Source organism: Megalobrama amblycephala, linkage group LG23 (genome assembly GCF_018812025.1).
Source record: "Megalobrama amblycephala isolate DHTTF-2021 linkage group LG23, ASM1881202v1, whole genome shotgun sequence".
In the NCBI taxonomy this organism is placed as follows: domain Eukaryota; kingdom Metazoa; phylum Chordata; class Actinopteri; order Cypriniformes; family Xenocyprididae; genus Megalobrama; species Megalobrama amblycephala.
Window position 1 is genome coordinate 6,907,974 of NC_063066.1, and position 18,210 is coordinate 6,926,183.

At 36.9% G+C, this 18,210-nt stretch overlaps 1 protein-coding gene and 1 long non-coding RNA gene across 2 annotated transcripts in view; both read right to left on the reverse strand.

The window, feature by feature from the left end:
• Positions 1-3,135, reverse strand: part of tsc22d3 (TSC22 domain family, member 3) — a 39,356-nt gene extending 36,221 nt beyond the window's left edge. The window contains exon 1 of the mRNA XM_048175609.1: positions 2,447-3,135. Coding sequence (XP_048031566.1) covers positions 2,447-2,760 — 314 coding nt within the window. The 5' untranslated portion in view covers positions 2,761-3,135. The remainder of the gene's footprint in view (positions 1-2,446) is intronic.
• Positions 3,136-16,130: 12,995 nt separating this feature from the next.
• LOC125259165 lies at positions 16,131-18,010 on the reverse strand. The gene is made up of 3 exons (XR_007182738.1): positions 17,703-18,010; positions 16,665-16,726; positions 16,131-16,486 (listed from the first exon to the last, which is right to left on the reverse strand). It is a non-coding gene; the product is annotated as an uncharacterized LOC125259165 (long non-coding RNA).
• Between the last annotated feature and the right edge of the window lie 200 nt (positions 18,011-18,210).

Sequence of the window (18,210 nt, forward strand, 5' to 3'; positions counted from 1 at the left end):
ACATTTAAATGTTTGGTTTGTTTTTGCTATAAATATTTATTAGGGATTATTCATTTGGATGATTTATTTTTAAAAAAATGCAATTTTTATTATTATTATTATTATTATTGAGATTAATTAATCATCAATTGAATTAATAAAAACTCTAGTCAACTGACAGCCTTACTTTTCCACTTTTTCACTGTTTTCGGAACACAAATTAAGATATTTTTGATGAAATCCGATGGCTCGGTGAGGCCTCCATTGACAGCAAGATAATTAACACTTTCAAACACTGAGAAAGGTACTAAAGATGTATTTAAAACAGTTCATGTGAGTACAGTGGTTCAACCTTAATATTATAAAGTAATGAGAAAACTTTTTGCACGCCAAAAAAACAAAATAACAACTTTATTACAAAATATTTCTAGTGATGGGCGATTTCAAAACACTGCTTCATGAAGCTTCGAAGCTTTACGAATCTTTTGTTTCGAATCAGTGGTTTGGAGCATGTATCAAACTTCCAAAGTCCTATGTTTCCAATGAACTATTGAAATTTTGAAACACTTATGATGTAACGAAGCCTCCTTTACTGAAATCACGTGATTTTGATGCTCTGAACCACTGATTTGAAACAAAAGATTCGTAAAGCTTCGAAGCTTCATGAAGCAGTGTTTTGAAATCACCCATGACTAGATATTGTCGAATAAAGTCTTATTTTGTCTTTTTTGGTGCACAAAAAGTATTCTCGTTGCTTCATAACATTAAGGTTAAACCACTGTAGTCACATGAACTGTTTCAAATATGCCTTTCTGGGCACTGAAAAAGGAAATGATCTTGCTGGCAATGCAGGGCTCACTGAGCCATCGGATTTTATCAAAAATATCTTAATTTGTGTTCTGAAGGTGAACGAAGGTCTTACTGGTGTGGAACGACCAGAGGGTGAGTAATTAATGACATAATTTTCATTTTTGAGTGAACTAACCCTTTAAATTTATATCCCTGAGTAAAAATTATTAGCTGACTTGTTGTTATCTTGATGGTTATTAGACAGTTTTACTACTATTACTGTTAAAACATTGCAATTTGAGCAGTTGTGTCTTACAATCAGAGAAAGCTGTTACTGTCAAATAAGACAGGCAAGCTGTAAACATTTAATGCACATCTCTGCTACACTGTGATGCGCGTTATAATAACAACATATGGAATACATTCTTATCATCTGGCTACAAATGTCAATTAAATCCAGTTCAATCTTTTTTTGGAATAGCCCCTTTACCTGACTTCAGCATTTTTTCCGCTAGGCCTCATCTCTAATTCTCCCACAGACTAAACATTTCAAACACTATCGGATTTTAACAAACTCTCCTGATGTCCATATATGTTTATTTTCAGTTTGGAGAGTATGGTTTTATGGCAAAAATATGCTGTGAGCTTGATCCTGATTTGACACTTTTGCCAAATACCTGCTCTGGATGGCACGCAATCCATTTTTGACACTTTAATATGCTGTAGTACATCACATCGGCATGTTCCAAAATTCAATATTATGTATACACGCCGTCAGACATTAGATTAAAGCAAATGGTAAAGGTTTATGAGAGTTCGATGCATCCAAGGTTGTTTTGGAAACTCCTTTGACCATTAAATTTTATAAACATGCTTATTACCTAGAGAGGAATTTGTTTTGCGGCATTCCTCAGCTATGGGGTGGAAGACTATGCCAGAATGGTATGTAAATTGCCCATAGTTTGTAAATGAATGAGTCTTTTGCATATTGGACTGGTTGAGGGGGGAAATCCACATGCACTTTCTGCACAAAAAAATGCAGCATGTGTAGAAAATCATTGCATGAACCTGATGAGTTGCAATGAATGGGGAGTATTTAAGAACTGAGAATTACTATTAGGAGGACTGACTCAAGATCCTCTTAAGTTTGCGCGAAGGCATGTTCTTCATACCAATGTACACATTCCTGAAACCCTGCAGAGACCGTGAGCCACCCTGTTCTTAAATAACACAGTTGAGCATGGCCTTTAATCATGATTTTATCAGGAAGTGTAAATACCTAGTAGTGTTCAGTGTTTGAATTGAGATTGTGTAACATTTATTGATGTTGGCTGGTGGATGGCAATTAATAAGTGATGAATCAGTACACCCAAACCAATTAAAATGAGCTTGATTTGGTTCAGACGAAACGATAGTGTTACCAACAACAAATCCCTTTTAAACATTATCCTTAAAGTCATGAATAACCAGTTAGCCAGCAGGAGGCCAGAATTACATAAGTGAAAACCACAGAATGTTGTTGTTGTCAAACTCAAACATCCTGACATTGGTCATTTTACAGCAATCACAGCTCTGGCAAAGACTTTTACAGTTTTTATGACCTGAACTAGATGTGTGTGTGTGTGTGTGTGTGTGTGTGCCAGAGCAGGTGTGTGATGCATGTGCTTTATTCGCATACCTGTGGAAGAACAACAGTATGGACAGCATGGTTTGGTCGATGTTGCTGTTGCAGATGCCCTCGTTGAGAAGGTAACAGGGGTCCCGGACCACCGACTCCAGTGAGTCCTGTCTCATGATGTTGTTGAGCTTATCTGTGTTTAGGTTCTGAAAGTGAAGCTGGTCTCGGAGCTGTCTGAAGTGGTTGACTGACGTAGGACTGCCCAGGCTCGTGTGGCCCGCTCGCCCCGGCTCAGGTTCGCAGCCATTGGCCAGATCCAGACAGCAGCTGCAGCAGTCCAGACCGATGGGCGAACGGCACTCCTCGTTTGACATCAGGCAGGTCAGGTTCCCCACGAGGGAGTCAGACGGTAGCCGTGACCGGTTCTCCTCCACCTGCTCCAGGTGATCTTAGAGTAGACCTCCCTCCTTCTCACGTCCACCTTCTGTGCGCAAGTGTTCCAGGTGCCACGGGAGAAGCTGCTGTGAGTTGATCCTTCTCGACTGCGTGTGCCAGAGTGTGTGTATGCACACGCAACGCAGGTTTTTATGAGCCGGGGTTCCTGTTCACTCGTAATGATGCAGCGGGAATGCGTTTGAAAGAAAAAAAACAGAAGCTGCTTCTGGTTTTTTTTTGTTTTGTTTTGTTTTGTTTTTTTCTTCTCGCTGTCTCCTGCCCCGCACTTTTCCCTGCCCCTGTGCGTGCATACAGTGCAGACGGCGAGAGAGGAGGTGGAGGGATGGAGGAGAGGGCTGGAAGGGAGGGAGGAGCAACCTTTCTGATTGGTAAAGCAGGCTGATCAGTTCACAAAAAGATCCCGCCCACTTTCCCCTCAACATCACACTCGGGGGAGGAGCGAAGGAAGGGAGTAAAAGCATGCTCTTTAACATGTGCACTTCAGTGCTGCCAGGGGCGGAACCCTGAGAGAGAGCAAACACATAGTACTTCCCCTGTTTATATCACTGAATCAAATACAAATGCTGTTTTTTCCTTGCTGGTTTGGTCTCGCTTTCCTGAGGCTATTAAATTCAGGCTCTCGACTCTTTGCGTGCTGGTGGTACAAAAACTGCTTGTGCGCAATGTTCCATATCCAATGATTCATCACTAAAATGTTTCTATCAGTCTTTTACCATTTTTTTTTTCTTTTCTTTAAAGATAGAGAACTTTGTCTCAAGTACCAATATCTACAAAATGTCACTTAAACAGACCTTAATTGTGACCCTGGACCACAAAACCAGTCATGAGTCGCTCGGGTATATTTGTAGCAATAGCCAACATTGTGTGGGTCAAAATTATCGATTTTTCTTTTATGCCAAAAATCATTAGGATATTAAGTAAAGATCACGTTCCATGAAGATATTTTGTAAATTTTCTACCGTAAATATATCAAAAATTTATTTTTGTGAGTGGATATGCATTGCTAAGGACTTCATTTGGACAACTTTAAAGGTGATTTTTTTGCACCCTCAGATTCCAGATTTTTCACATAGTTGTATCTCGGTCAAATATTGTCCTATCCTAACAAACCATACATCAATGGAAAGCTTATTTATTCTAAATCTGGTTTTGTGGTCCAGGGTCACAATTTAGTTTGAAGTCAGTGTTATGCTGTGTTCCATTTACACAGGAAGAGGGATGTAGGAGCTACACATCTAGGCAAACATTTGTTGTGCTTGCTCTTTCAGAATACAAACACATAAAAACATGGTATTCTGCACAGATAATGCCGAAGTATCATGTCTACAGATAGAGGTTAAAAGAAGTGATAATAAACAATATTTTACTATTGTTTCACTGTGGTTGATGCACTGAGCAATCAGATTGGATTCTAAAGCCACGATTGTTGTGTGTTCCCCAGTCACAAATCCTACCTGAGGCGGGAGTTCCCGTTAAAAGTTCCTACTGGGGCCTAGGAATTTCCCATATCCAAGGACAAATGGAACGCACCATTATTCCCAAGCATACCAAGCAAATGCTCTTTCATCATTAGTTAAAGGTTAAAGGTCAGTGATCCAATCTATTTTGTCTATTAGATTTCTATTTCAGGGAGACATTTTGATGGTCTGTTTATGTGAACTTTGAGTAATAGGATTCCTATCTTATTGCTTAACATGATAAAGTAGAAATGCTGACATAACCTTAACTCAACACAGTGCGCTCTAAAATCATTCAGTGGTCAGTAAATTCTCAGAACAACTTCCACTGATATTTGAGAGAATGTTTGAAATATGAAATATGGACTTTCCATTGAAATTCAGTCAAAGACCATGTACATTAAAAATATTTTTACTGTTAGGACCAGTGCAATGCCAGAGACTGAAATTTTAAAAGTCTGATAATTCTTGTGGATAATATGATGTTGCACGGAGCTCATCAATTCGATGCATTGTGCTCATTGAATGGCTCTTTGGATCATTTCTTGAAATGTAATTTATTGTGTAATAAGACTTACATAAAGCTCCTTAATAGGAGTTCAGGAAATTTAATTTAGCGGAGAATAGGTGAATTATGATTGCTTTATTGAGTGTGTAAAGCGGTTGAGACACGTCAGGGCAATTTAAGGACTTTGCCAGCGTGGGGTCATATCAGTTGATTATTCAGCCCTCTGCTGGAAGAAGCAGTAAAATACAGACTTGACTGTGGGATGTGAAATTATTCCATAATATGCTGAATAAGCTCTCTGAGTCCAAGTGTTTAGGTTTTGTAACACAATCTGAGAACAAAAAAACATCAAATGCGTCATAAGAGAGATTGCTTTAAAGACAAACAAGGTTTTTGTATAGGTTTGGTGAATGCAATCTGTCATCAGAGAACACTAGACTGTTTACTGTACTGAAAAAACAGATGCACTGATAAAAAAAAAAAAAAATAAAAAAAACAGCCTGACCTTGCATTTAGCATTCTGTTTCACCCCAGAAACCTGCTCTGTATATTAAAAGGTAGCACAACAACAGCACAAATAAATTGTGCCGAAAAATATGTGTGTGTGTGTGTGTGTGTGTGTGTGTGTGTGTGTGTGTGTGTGTGTGTGTGTGTGTGTGTGTGTGAGCGTGCGTGCGTGCGTGCGTGCGTGCGTGCGTGTGTGTGTGTGTGTGTGTTTTCATTTAATAACTAAAAATGCAGCACAAAAATTGCACAAAAAAGTGTTGCACTAAGGTTGCATTTATTTGATCAAAAATACAATAGAAACAATAGTAATTATTATTACAATTTAAAATACCTGTTGTCTATTTTTTTTTTTTTTTTTTTTTTTTTTTAATGTAATTTATTCCTGTCATGGCAAAGCTGAAATTTTCAGCATCATTATTCCAGTCTTCAGTGTCAAATGCATGATCCTTCAGAAATCATTCTAATATGCTGATTTGCTGCTCAACATTTCTTATTATCATTCTTATTCTTAATATTTATGTGGAAACGTTTGGGGTACATTTTTCTTTCAAAAGAAAGAAAGAAAGAAAGAAAGAAAGAAAAAGAAAGACTTTTATTGAGTAAAGATGAATTACATTTATGAAAAGTGATAGTAAAGACAAAAAAGGGACTATATCTGTCAGGATTATGTGTTGTTCATTGTATTTTGGTTTGGTTATGTTGGTTATTAATGGTTATTAATTCTGTCTTCATGTGCTCTGGGAATTATCGTAAATACAAGTTTCCTGTATGTAAAAAAATTGCACATGAACACCCTCCCATTTCAAAACTTGAATGCAATGAGCTCGTAATCACGACTTCAGAAGTGCGAATTATCAAATTTCTGATAGCATGTGAAGGCAGCATAAGTTCACCTGTTGATCATCGAGTTTCCCGCTTACCTCTGTGTATTTACATCCTGAGTTCCCCTTGTTTATTTGTCCATTCTACATCAATGTCCTAAAGCAATAAAGCACAAGCATTTCTTATTCAGTATTTTGTCATGTTTTCCAGTAAAAATATCTAAATATCCTTAAAACAAGATACATTTCCCTGAAAAGCAGTTGCTTGACTTGTGTTTAGATAGTATATCTTCAACTATGTTTATTTTTGATACCCTATTTGTAAATAGATTTTTTTTGTTTGTTTGTTTGTTTTTTTTTTTTTGGTTCTTGTTTTAACCATAAATCTATTCAAATTCAGGGAGGTTCATTAAAACAGGAACTTTTTACCAATAAGGTAAGAAAAATAAATCAAATTGTGAATATTTATATACATAATATAGCAGTACCACTCATCTTTTATCCATTATTGCTTAAATTTAGGGTAAGATTTTCAATAAACAAACAAACAAATAAATGTTAAATAAGTTAGTTAATAGATAAGTTAAAGAAAAGAAAGTTTTGGTATATTACTTACAGTGGGTATGGAAAGTATTCAGACCCCCTTAAATTTTTCACTCTTTGTTATATTGCAGCCGTTTGCTAAAATCATTTAAGTTCTTTTTTTTTTTCCTCATTAATGTACACACAGCACCCCATATTGACAGAAAAACACAGAATTGTTGACATTTTTGCAGATTTATTAAAAAAGAAAAACTGAAATATCACATGGTCCTAAGTATTCAGACCCTTTGCTGTGACACTCATATATTTAACTCAGGTGCTGTCCATTTCTTCTGATCATCCTTGAGATGGTTCTACACCTTCATTTGAGTCCAGCTGTGTTTGATTATACTGATTGGACTTGATTAGGAAAGACACACACCTGTCTATATAAGACCTTACAGCTCACAGTGCATGTCAGAGCAAATGAGAATCATGAGGTCAAAGGAACTGCCTGAAGAGCTCAGAGACAGAATTGTGGCAAGGCACAGATCTGGCCAAGGTTACAAAAAAAATTCTGCTGCACTTAAGGTTCCTAATGCTGTGTTCACACCAAACGCGAATAGAGCGTCTGGCGCGAATTATTTCAATGTTAAGTCAATGTAAAGACGCGTTTACGCGCGTCTGGAGGTCTCGCGGCGCGAATGAGGCGTTTAGCGCGGCGCGGAAGACGCAAATTCGCCTCATTCGCGCGTCTAGTTCGCGCGAATGACGCGAATTGAGCGTTTCGCGCGAATGGTGCTTTTTGTGCATTTAGCGTTTGACGCGAATTCGCGTCTGACGCCCGAGTTGAAAAATTTGAACTTTGGCGTAAATTCGCGCCGCGTTAACCAATCAGGAGCCTGCTTGCTGCTGTGGCGGCAGGCCCGCCCGGAGTCACTCATTCAAAATGGAGGAACGACTGATATTATCAGTGAGCATCCACCCAGAGATTTATGACACAAGTTCATACTTCAGACAGGAATAAAAAGGACCTCGCTTGGAAGAGTGTCGGTGAGGAGATTGGGCTACCTGGTAAGTTGTAAATACACATTTCACTTTTGAGTCACGTACACGTTTATCGACCCGCGGCCTTCCCGCGACGCTGACCCCTACGCCGCTGTTCTGCTCTCCAGAGCAAATACAAAGCGGTAGCTCTCTCGATGAACGCACGATCAACATCAGCCATCTTGCAAACAGACAACCGCCTAGCACTTGCCCCTCCCACAAGAAGCGGATTTCGCCTCGGACGCGCGTCAATTTCGCTTCAAACGCTTGTTTTTTACGCGCGTCTATTTCGCTCTAGACGCGCGAATGCATTCAAAATGTTCAAGCAGCAAACTAGACGCGGTAGACGCGAATTTTACGCTCTATTCGCGTTTGGTGTGAACGCAGCATAAGAGCACAGTGGCCTCCATAATCCTTAAATGGAAGACGTTTGGGATGACCAGAGCCCTTCCTAGAGCTGGCCGTCCGGCCAAACTGAGCTATCGGGGGAGAAGAGCCTTGGTGAGAGAGGTAAAGAAGAACCCAAAGATCACTGTGGCTGAGCTCCAGAGATGCAGTCGGGAGATGGGAGAAAGTTGTAGAAAGTCAACCATCACTGCAGCCCTCCACCAGTCGGGGCTTTATGGCAGAGTGGCCCGATGGAAGCCTCTCCTCAGTGCAAGACACATGAAAGCCCGCATGGAGTTTGCTAAAAAAACACCCGAAGGACTCCAAGATGGTGAGAAATAAGATTCTCTGGTCTGATGAGACCAAGATAGAAGTTTTTGGCCTTAATTCTAAGCGGTATGTGTGGAGAAAACCAGGCACTGCTCATCACCTGTCCAATACAGTCCCAACAGTGAAGCATGGTGGTGGCAGCATCATGCTGTGGGGGTGTTTTTCAGCTGCAGGGACAGGACGACTGGTTGCAATTGAGGGAAAGATGAATGCGGCCAAGTACAGGGATATCCTGGACGAAAACCTTCTCCAGAGTGCTCAGGACCTCAGACTGGGCCGAAGGTTTACCTTCCAACAAGACAATGACCCTAAGCACACAGCTAAAATAATGAAGGAGTGGCTTCACAACAACTCCGTGACTGTTCTTGAATGGCCCAACCAGAGCCCTGACTTAAACCCAATTGAGAACTGGAGAGGATCTGCAAGGAGGAATGGCAGAGAATCCCTAAATCCAGTTGTGAAAAACTTGTTGCATCTTTCCCAAAAAGACTCATGATTCAAATTCAGCTTTTCATCACAGGAATATGCAGAATACATATGGTGGGAAAAGATTATACATACAGCATATACATCTGTTTTCACTGTTGGTTGAGTCGGGCGAGCAAAGGTCCCAGGCTTTTCCCAGTCCCAATCCTTCCCTGCTGTACTGTTACAGTGGGCCTGGGGTGAATAAAGGGCCATGTGACACCGGTGGGTTACATATGCCACAGGGAAGCTCAACCGTTACCTCATGATGTTACCTAATGTGTATACTAAAGCTTTACATTGATTCTTAGATTGAACACATACAAACTAAGACAACAGTCACTGCTGTCCAAGCAAACATGCTGGGTTGTGCTTGGAAAACAGGCCTTTGCTAATCATAGATAAGAATTAAATCAATAAAATGGTGGGATACCAAAGATGATTTTAAAGAACTCTGTACCAGTCATGTAAGTGTCTTGTCACAGCTTGCAGAGATGTAAACACGATTAGGTAAAAACAGTTTGCTTCGTACCAATCTTGCATTGATCAATCCAAATTGCATCAATCCAAACACACAATACAGGTCAGCAGTCAACTACACATTATCGCTTCCATATCTAAACGTCTATTTTCAGAGTAGTCCACTCTTCTAAAATGTCCAAATTATTTGTTTTTCAGCTCGTGAATGCCACATGATCGGTCAGTAAGTTCTAAAGTGACTGATATCTTTTTGCTCTTTATCTACTGACCAACTGTTTTTTTTTTTTTTTTCGTTTTTTTTGCAGAGTCAGTAGAAAAACATACAGTGCCTGTCTTGAATGCCGATGGGTCAATACAACATTCCAACTGTGCCAAAATGCACAAAACACCTGTTCACCTGTCAGGGACTAAACATATATACATATATGTATAATATATATAGTATAATATATAGGCACAAAAAAAAACATTTCTTAATTTTGTCATGTTTTCCAGTAAAAAATACCCAAATATCCTTAAAACAATATACATTTCCCTGAAAAGCAGTTGCTTGACTTGTGTTCATAGTATATCTTGAACTGTTTATTTTTGATACCCTACTGGCCAATTTTTTTTTTATTTTTTTTTTTTATTTTTTTGGGTCTTGTTTTAACTATAAATCTATTAAAGTTCAGGTAGGTTCAAGAACGTTTTACCAATAAGCTAATAAAAATAATTCAAGATGTAGTGAATACTCATATTCATAATATAGCACAACCACTCATGTTAAGACTTTAATAATGAATGCATTGATAATCCTTAAAACACTTTTGCCGCTTAGTTAGGCTTTAAGCTGGAAGCTCTGCTGTAAAGTTTTGCTGCCACCTTTTGGTCTGAAAGTTTACTTACATTTAAGTTTAATTGACCCATTTATATAATATAATAGTTTTGTGTGTGCATAATTTTGGGACATGGACAGAAAGAGTCAGGACATAGATGGCAAGGATCCCTGGCACAAAATGTACTCATCACAAGCAGTCAAAGTCCCTATAACAGCGTTTGATTTCAGATCTCTCTGTTCATAGTTCAGAGTGCATTCAACAGAGCCAAATGCTTAACACAGCATTCCTTGGGCAAATAATAAATCATTATAATTATATAATATAATCATATATTAATACACTTCTTATAATTATATTATAATATATGAATATATGAAGTAAAATATGTAAATGATAGGAAAGTGTAAAAAAGATCAAGTTGTGTGTGTGTGCCATGTTATGGGGACAAAATGTCCCCACAAAGATGCCAATATCTGAAATCTGTGTCCTTGTGGGGACATTTTTTGTCCCCATGGGGTTAGTGTTAGTGTTAGGGGATAGAATATATAATTTGTACAATAAAAAGTCCCCAAAGTCCCCATAAAACCTGGAATCCCAATGTGTGCGTGGTTCAGGGAACAATATGTCCCCACAAAGATGGCAATATCTGAAATCCTTGGGTTAGGGGATAGAATATACAGTTTGTACAGTATAAAAATCATTATGTCTATAGAAAGTCCCCAAAAAACATGGAGAGAGAGAGAGAGAGAGAGAGAGAGAGAGAGTGTGTACAGGTTTAAATTACATTGTGTGGGGACCAGAAAGCAGTCCCACGAAGGAAATGGATTAATAAGCATACAAAACAAATGATGTTTTTTTGAAAATGTAAAAATGCAGAACGTTTTCTGTGATGGGTAGGTTTAGGGGTAGGGTTAGTATAGGGGGGTAGAAAATACTGTTTGTACAGTATAAAGACCATTACGCCTATATGGAGAGTCCCCACAGAGATAGCGAAACCTAATATGTGTGTATGTGTGTGTGTGTGTGTGACAAATGTACTTGTGTCTGAAATACTGTCATACTTCCATATAAACAGGCTATGCTGAAAACATAGTAAATATAAGAATATATTTTAACTCAGGTTATGCTTAATAGCAGCTTTGAATCTTTTGATTTCTGAGAATAAAGTAAAACATATTTGCTTTGTTCCATTTTTATGACAGATGTGCTTTGTGGAAAGACAACAGGAGTTGAACTCTGGTAATGGCTCCTCTAATCACTGTTACAATCTGTGTCACTAAGCATAACACAATCTACTTAGATAAATTACCCCATGCTGGTAGGCCAGTGTGTGATGGATAGCTCTACTTTAGTATCTCGATTCTGGTTCAGGGTTTGCTGGTCTCCTCTTTTTCAGTTGAGTTCAGCCACAAGTGGATGACATTGGTTTTTTTTTAGATAAAAATGTAGGTCCTGCTGTACAACCCACCTCATATGAGATGCAATCAATTACAGGGTGTATTTCATCTGGGTTTTGTAGCCAAATAAAGTGAGTGAATGAATGAATGAATGAATGAATGAATGAATGAATGAATGAATGAATGAATGAATGAAAATAGAGTAAATGCTTTTGAAAAATTTTGTTTCCTACTGCTCACAACTGTGCCTCGCTGCTATAAACACTACCAATAGTTCTAAACCTTAAAGGGTTAGTTCAGGGGCGTAGTTTGGGTGGGTGGGGGGTAGGGGGAAGGTAACCCCCCCAATATTCAAATCCATCAGTTACAACCCCCCCAATACAATACAACCATACCAACGTTCAACCCCCCCAAAGTTGAAACCAAATCTACGCCCTTGGGTTAGTTCACCCCAAAAAATGAAAATTCTGTCATTAATTACTCACTCTCATCTCGTTCCAAATCCATTAGATTTTCGTTCATCTTCGGAACACAAATTAAGATCTTTTTGATTAAATCTGTGATTTCTGTCCCTCCGTAGACTGCCTATGCAATTGAAATATTGACACTTCAAAAAGTTCATAAAGAGATTGTAAAAATAATCCATATGAATTGAGCGGTTTAGTCCAAATTTTCTGAAGAGACTCGATCACTTTATATGACGAACAGATTGAATTTAGGCTTTCATTCATATAAACATTCATCAATTCACACATCAGTTGTGGTAAACAGAAGGTCAAGCATATGGCAAGCCGTTTTGACTTTTATTCATTCTCAGGATATGAATTCTTGATATCAACAATTGAATTTTCACTAGTTAAAATGCTAATTCTTGATATCAGGAATTACATTTACACTAGTAACAAAGTTAATTTTTGATATCAACAATTGAATTTTCACTAGTTAAAATGCTAATTTTTGATATCAAGAATTATATTTCCACTAGTAAAAACTCTTGAATTCTTGATATCTGTAATTGTATTTTCACTAGTGAAATGTCGCCATAGGCTGCTATTCATATTCAATTGTTGATATCAAGAACTGATTTCTTACTAGTTGAAATTCCAATTTCACATATTAGAAATACAATTCTTACTAGTAAAAATCATAATTTTTAATATCAATAATTCAATTGTCACTAGTTGAAATGTCAGTTCTTGAAAACAAAAATTTAATTGGTACTAGTAAAAATGTTAATTTTTGATATCAAGAATTATATTTCTACTAGTAAAAACTAGAATTCTTGATATCTGTAATTGTATTTTCACTAGTGAAATGTCGCCATAGGCTGCCATTCAAATTCAATTGTTGATATCAAGAACTGATTTCTTACTAGTTGAAATTCCAATTTCACATATTAGAAATACAATTCTTACTAGTAAAAATCATAATTTTTGATATCAATAATTTAATTGTCACTAGTTGAAATGTCAGTTCTTGATATCAAAAATTGAATTGGTACTAAAAATGTTAATTTTTGATATCAATAATTTGATTTTCACTAGTGACAATGTTAGTTTCTGATATCATGAATGTGATTGTTACTAGTAAGAAAGCCATTTTAGATATCTGAAATTATATTGATATCAGAAATACATTTTCAGATATCAAAAATGAACATTTTTACTAGTAGCAATTCAGTTGTTGATATCATGAACTGACATTTCAACTAGTGACAATTGAATTCTTGATATCAAAAATTTGCATTTTACTAGGAGCAATGTAATTATTGATATCAAAAATTACAATTTTTACTAGTAAGAATTGTATTTCTAATATGTGAAATTGGAATTTCAACTAGTAAGAAATCAGTTCTTGATATCAGCAATTGAATTTGAATGGCAGCCTATGGTGATATTTCACTAGTGAAAATATAATTACAGATATCAAGAATTCTAGTTATTACTAGTGGAAATGTAATTCCTGATATCAACAACTGAATTGTTGATATCAAGAATTCATATCCTGAGATGTAAATAAAAGTCAAAACGGCTTGCCATACAAGCATGTTTGCTTGACACATGTGAGAACCAGTGAGGTTCATTCTGGTATTACACAGCACGTTTGTATGAGGGGCCGTACAAGCCATAATTCATTCTGGCACTCTCACTCTCATACATTCTCCTTTCACATACATACATTTTTACTCTCACACACATACATTCTACTCTCACACACATACATTCTCCTTTCACACACATACACTTTTACTCTCACACACATACATTCTCCTTTCACACACATACACTTTTACTCTCACACACATACACTTTTACTCTCACACATATACATTCTCCTTTCACACACATACACTTTTACTCTCACACACATACATTCTCCTTTCACACACACATACACTTTTACTCTCACATACATACATTCTCCTTTTACATACATACATTCTCCTTTCACATACATACATTTCTACTCTCTCACATACATACATTCTCCTTTCACACACACATACATTCTCCTTTCACATACATACATTCTCCTTTTACACACACATACATTCTCCTTTCACATACATACATTTCTACTCTCTCACATACATACATTCTCCTTTCACACACACATACATTCTCCTTTCACATACATACATTCTCCTTTCACACACACATACATTCTCCTTTCACATACATACATTTCTACTCTCACACACATACATTCTCCTTTCACACACACATACACTTTTACTCTCACATACATACATTCTCCTTTCACATACATACATACATTTCTTTTCTCACACACACTTACATTCTCCTTTCACACACATACATTCTTCTTTCACATACATACATTTCTACTCTCTCACATACATACATTCTCCTTTCACACACATACATTTCTACTCTCTTACACACTTACATTCTCCTTTCACATTTTCATGTGTATATTTTGGGTTGTTTTTTGCCCAAGGGCTGGGTAAACATAGGACAGAACACAGGTTGGGCTAATTCTACCCAGCATAAAGGGTTGATTTTATTAATTATTTTTTTCTATGATATAGTTTATTTAGTACTTACAGATTAAATTATCTAAACCAGTGGTTCCCAACCTTTTTAGCCTCAAGTACCCCACAACTCCATCAATAAGGCTCAATTTAGAGCCTTAAAGGCCCTTTATCGACACTAAACAAAAATGCGGCGTTTATATTTTAATGCAGTTGTAACAATTACCTAATTTACAAATGAACCAGTTTTATTGATTACAATTCAGACTTGCAGATATTGGGAAATTTTAAATAAGAAACACAATGTAATTGGTCATTCCAGCACTTCAAATGTTATTTTGAATATGATGACAAAAAAAATATTTATTCATCCTTCAGAGATTGTCCCCATTTGTAAAACTGAAAGTTTCAAGATGTAGGAAATCCTACATTTGATTGAAAACAAACACTTTTATTTAAAAATAAAGACACGAAAAAGCTACCACTATAACAAGTAGATGGCGGTAGATAAGCACTTATTGGCTTATAAAGTTAAGCACTTTATGCACTAAAGTAGGAAAAGTCAAAGTCTTTCAAATCTTTAAATTACAATGTGTCTACTACGCTTTTTATGAGAGGATTTGTGAGCATAGGACTTATTAAATTGGCACTAAAAAGAAACTAATTCAATGTTTTGAGGGATATTGAGCTGAGTTTAAGAAACAATTTTGATTGGCCATTATTTTCATTATATAACAGTAAAGCATGTGCTTGGCTACAATAATCAATGCTGCAAAATCATGTTGTAAATAGACACATCTGCAGCGATTAACGCGCCAGGTTGGGGTGAAGCTGGGGCGACTGAATGCACTCAGCAAGCCTATTACACTTAAGCGACAGGGGACATTAAAACACTCAATGTACTAAGTGATATTAAAAGACCAAACATAGTAGCTAAACATCATACTAATAAAGTATACTACAGAAAAGCAGTTGAGCCCAGAATTTGAATTTTCCTCCCATAGAACATGGCTTATTGTAGCCTACTAAGACAGTGATATTAAATGACCAAACGAAGTAAACATCATATTAATATACCATACATGTACAGCAAAGCAGATGAGCCCAGAATATAATCAAAATTCGTTTAATTACATTTTCCTCCCATAGAAAACCGTAGGCCTAAAGAAAAAGCTTAACTGTTAACAATTTCCCTGTATTTTTACAGTACAGTACTGGCAGCAGGGTTGCCAGCAATGTACTGTATTTCGCTTTACAGCAATGTACTGTAATGCAATTTTACAGTACAAAGAACAGTACTGTATAACTACATAACAGTATTTTACTGTATTTTTACAGTATTTTGTAATTTGATCAATTTTTACTGTATTTTACTATATTGTATTATATAGTTATTTCACTGATAAATATTACTTATAATCATTGCTAATAATGATAAAATATATAATTATATAATACATAGGTTAGAATAGTATATACATACTATAGTTAGTAATATTACAATAGTACTATACTACAGAATAACATTACAAATCAAAAGGCAAACCAGAGTAAATTTAAAAAATGTATTTTTATTCAATCAATATATTTAAACATTTCAAAACATTTCAGAATTGTCACCATCTTTCGCCCCATCAGCAACGGTCTTGGTACAGTGCATCAGAAATTTGATTTATCTTAAAAAGTGAGCAAAAACAACAAGTGTCCCACAAGATTCACCCCTAACTGAAGGGCACGTGGATGGTTGCAAACAGGCCACAGTCCCTCAGTGTGAAGTCTTCCATTTAAACACAAAGGACCGAACGAAGCTGTTGACATGTGGGTTGATGGCCATCACTCTGCACCACCATCCTGGTCTTCTGCTCACTCCCTGTCGGGCAGTACATTTCTTTCCTTCAATGCCAAAACTGTAACAAAGTCAAGGCACAAACACAAATACACGTATTACAAAAACTGTTATCCACAGCACCAATAAAGATGAACAGACAGTGTAAGATAGAAATGTCAAATGAAAATTCTGTAGCAAAACAAAATGCAACTTATTTTTAAAGTGTAAAAGGTTGTATTTATATGGCTAATACTTACAAATACGCTTCCTTGTGAAAGCAATGCACTTCCCAGGATGCAAAGACAAGTGGACCACACTGCTGGAAGAAATCAAAATAAATGTTTATTCATTGATGTTGCTTGTTGGGGATAGGCTAACACATACACTGTTGCCACATGCATTTCATATAGGCCTACTTCAATAATACATCTAGGTTAGTAAAATATTATCCTTGACCTTGCTGAATATATTGCCATGGCATGCATTATACTTGCTTTGTTGTCTAATAGATAATTATAAACGGTGATAAAGGTAATTTATACCCCAATTCATATTTTTTTATAATCATAATCGTTTATTGTCATTAGAGTCACTATGCTACAGAACAACTGCCCAAACAGATGCAGTAATAATCTGGCCAAGTTAACAATAGCCAATCTCTCTGACCCCAAACCACCCATTTACAGTACGTTTCAAGTGAAACTTAAGTATTTTCGATCTGGGCCGTCTTTTTCCATGTTTTTGTGCCTAAGCACTAACTGAAGACCGCGGCCGCTGCAGCCGTCAGTGGACGGCAAATATAATACGTTTGAGCTTGTGTGCACCGTCAGTGTACGACTATAAAAGTGCTTGTTTTCTCACTGACAGGCTCGAATCGGACAGCATTATGGAAAGGATCCCCACAGGAATAGACTTTTTTTTAATCGCAAGATCCTTTTTGTTTAAACACAAACGGCCGTCTATCGATCTCCCAGCAGATTCCAACCTCGCGCGCATTAGTAAAACAAACTTCGTTCAAACTCGACAGAAACAAATTAAAACTCACCAAACCCGTTTCGGTTCGTCTTTCCATGGTTCCAACAATAATCGCATCGAGTTTGGTAGAAATAAACCCGAAGCTAATTCACTGAGTTAGATTTTAAAATGTCAGGAGAGCAGCGGGGCAAAACAGCGCGTACACATCTAATAACGGTGTTTTCGACTACAGCTAGCAACATTCGCTGGCAAAATGTGCAGTTTCATTCCAGAATAAAAACGATACACTTTGTAAAAACCTAATAGTAAAATTAACTTACCAAACTTCCAGAAATACACCGTTCTGCTTCTCCAGTCACCAGCGGCCGTGTTCTTCTGTCTGTGTGATGTGACGTCAGGTGGCGCGTTATTTACAGCAATCCTGTATTATTGCCTGGTATATTACAGCAGGGTTACAGCAACACTAAAATGTACTGTAAAATATTCCCGCTCAATCAAAATTACCCAGAATGCAATATAAATTACAGTATTTTACTGTAATATAGAAATATGGTACTGTACTGTAGGTTTTTACAGTACTGTGCTGCAAAATCTACAGCGACATTTAACAGTGTAGCCTATTAAGTGATCAAAGATCAAATTCTGCACAAAACAATATTCTATATAGTATTCTTTATTAGTATAGTGTTGACTAAGTTTGGTCTTTTAATGTCACTGTCTTACATTAATCCTCGTTTATGGGAGGAAAATGCTTAACATTAATTAAACATGTTGCGTTCATATTCTAGGCTTATCTGCTTTTCTGTATGTTATGTTTTAGAATGTCCC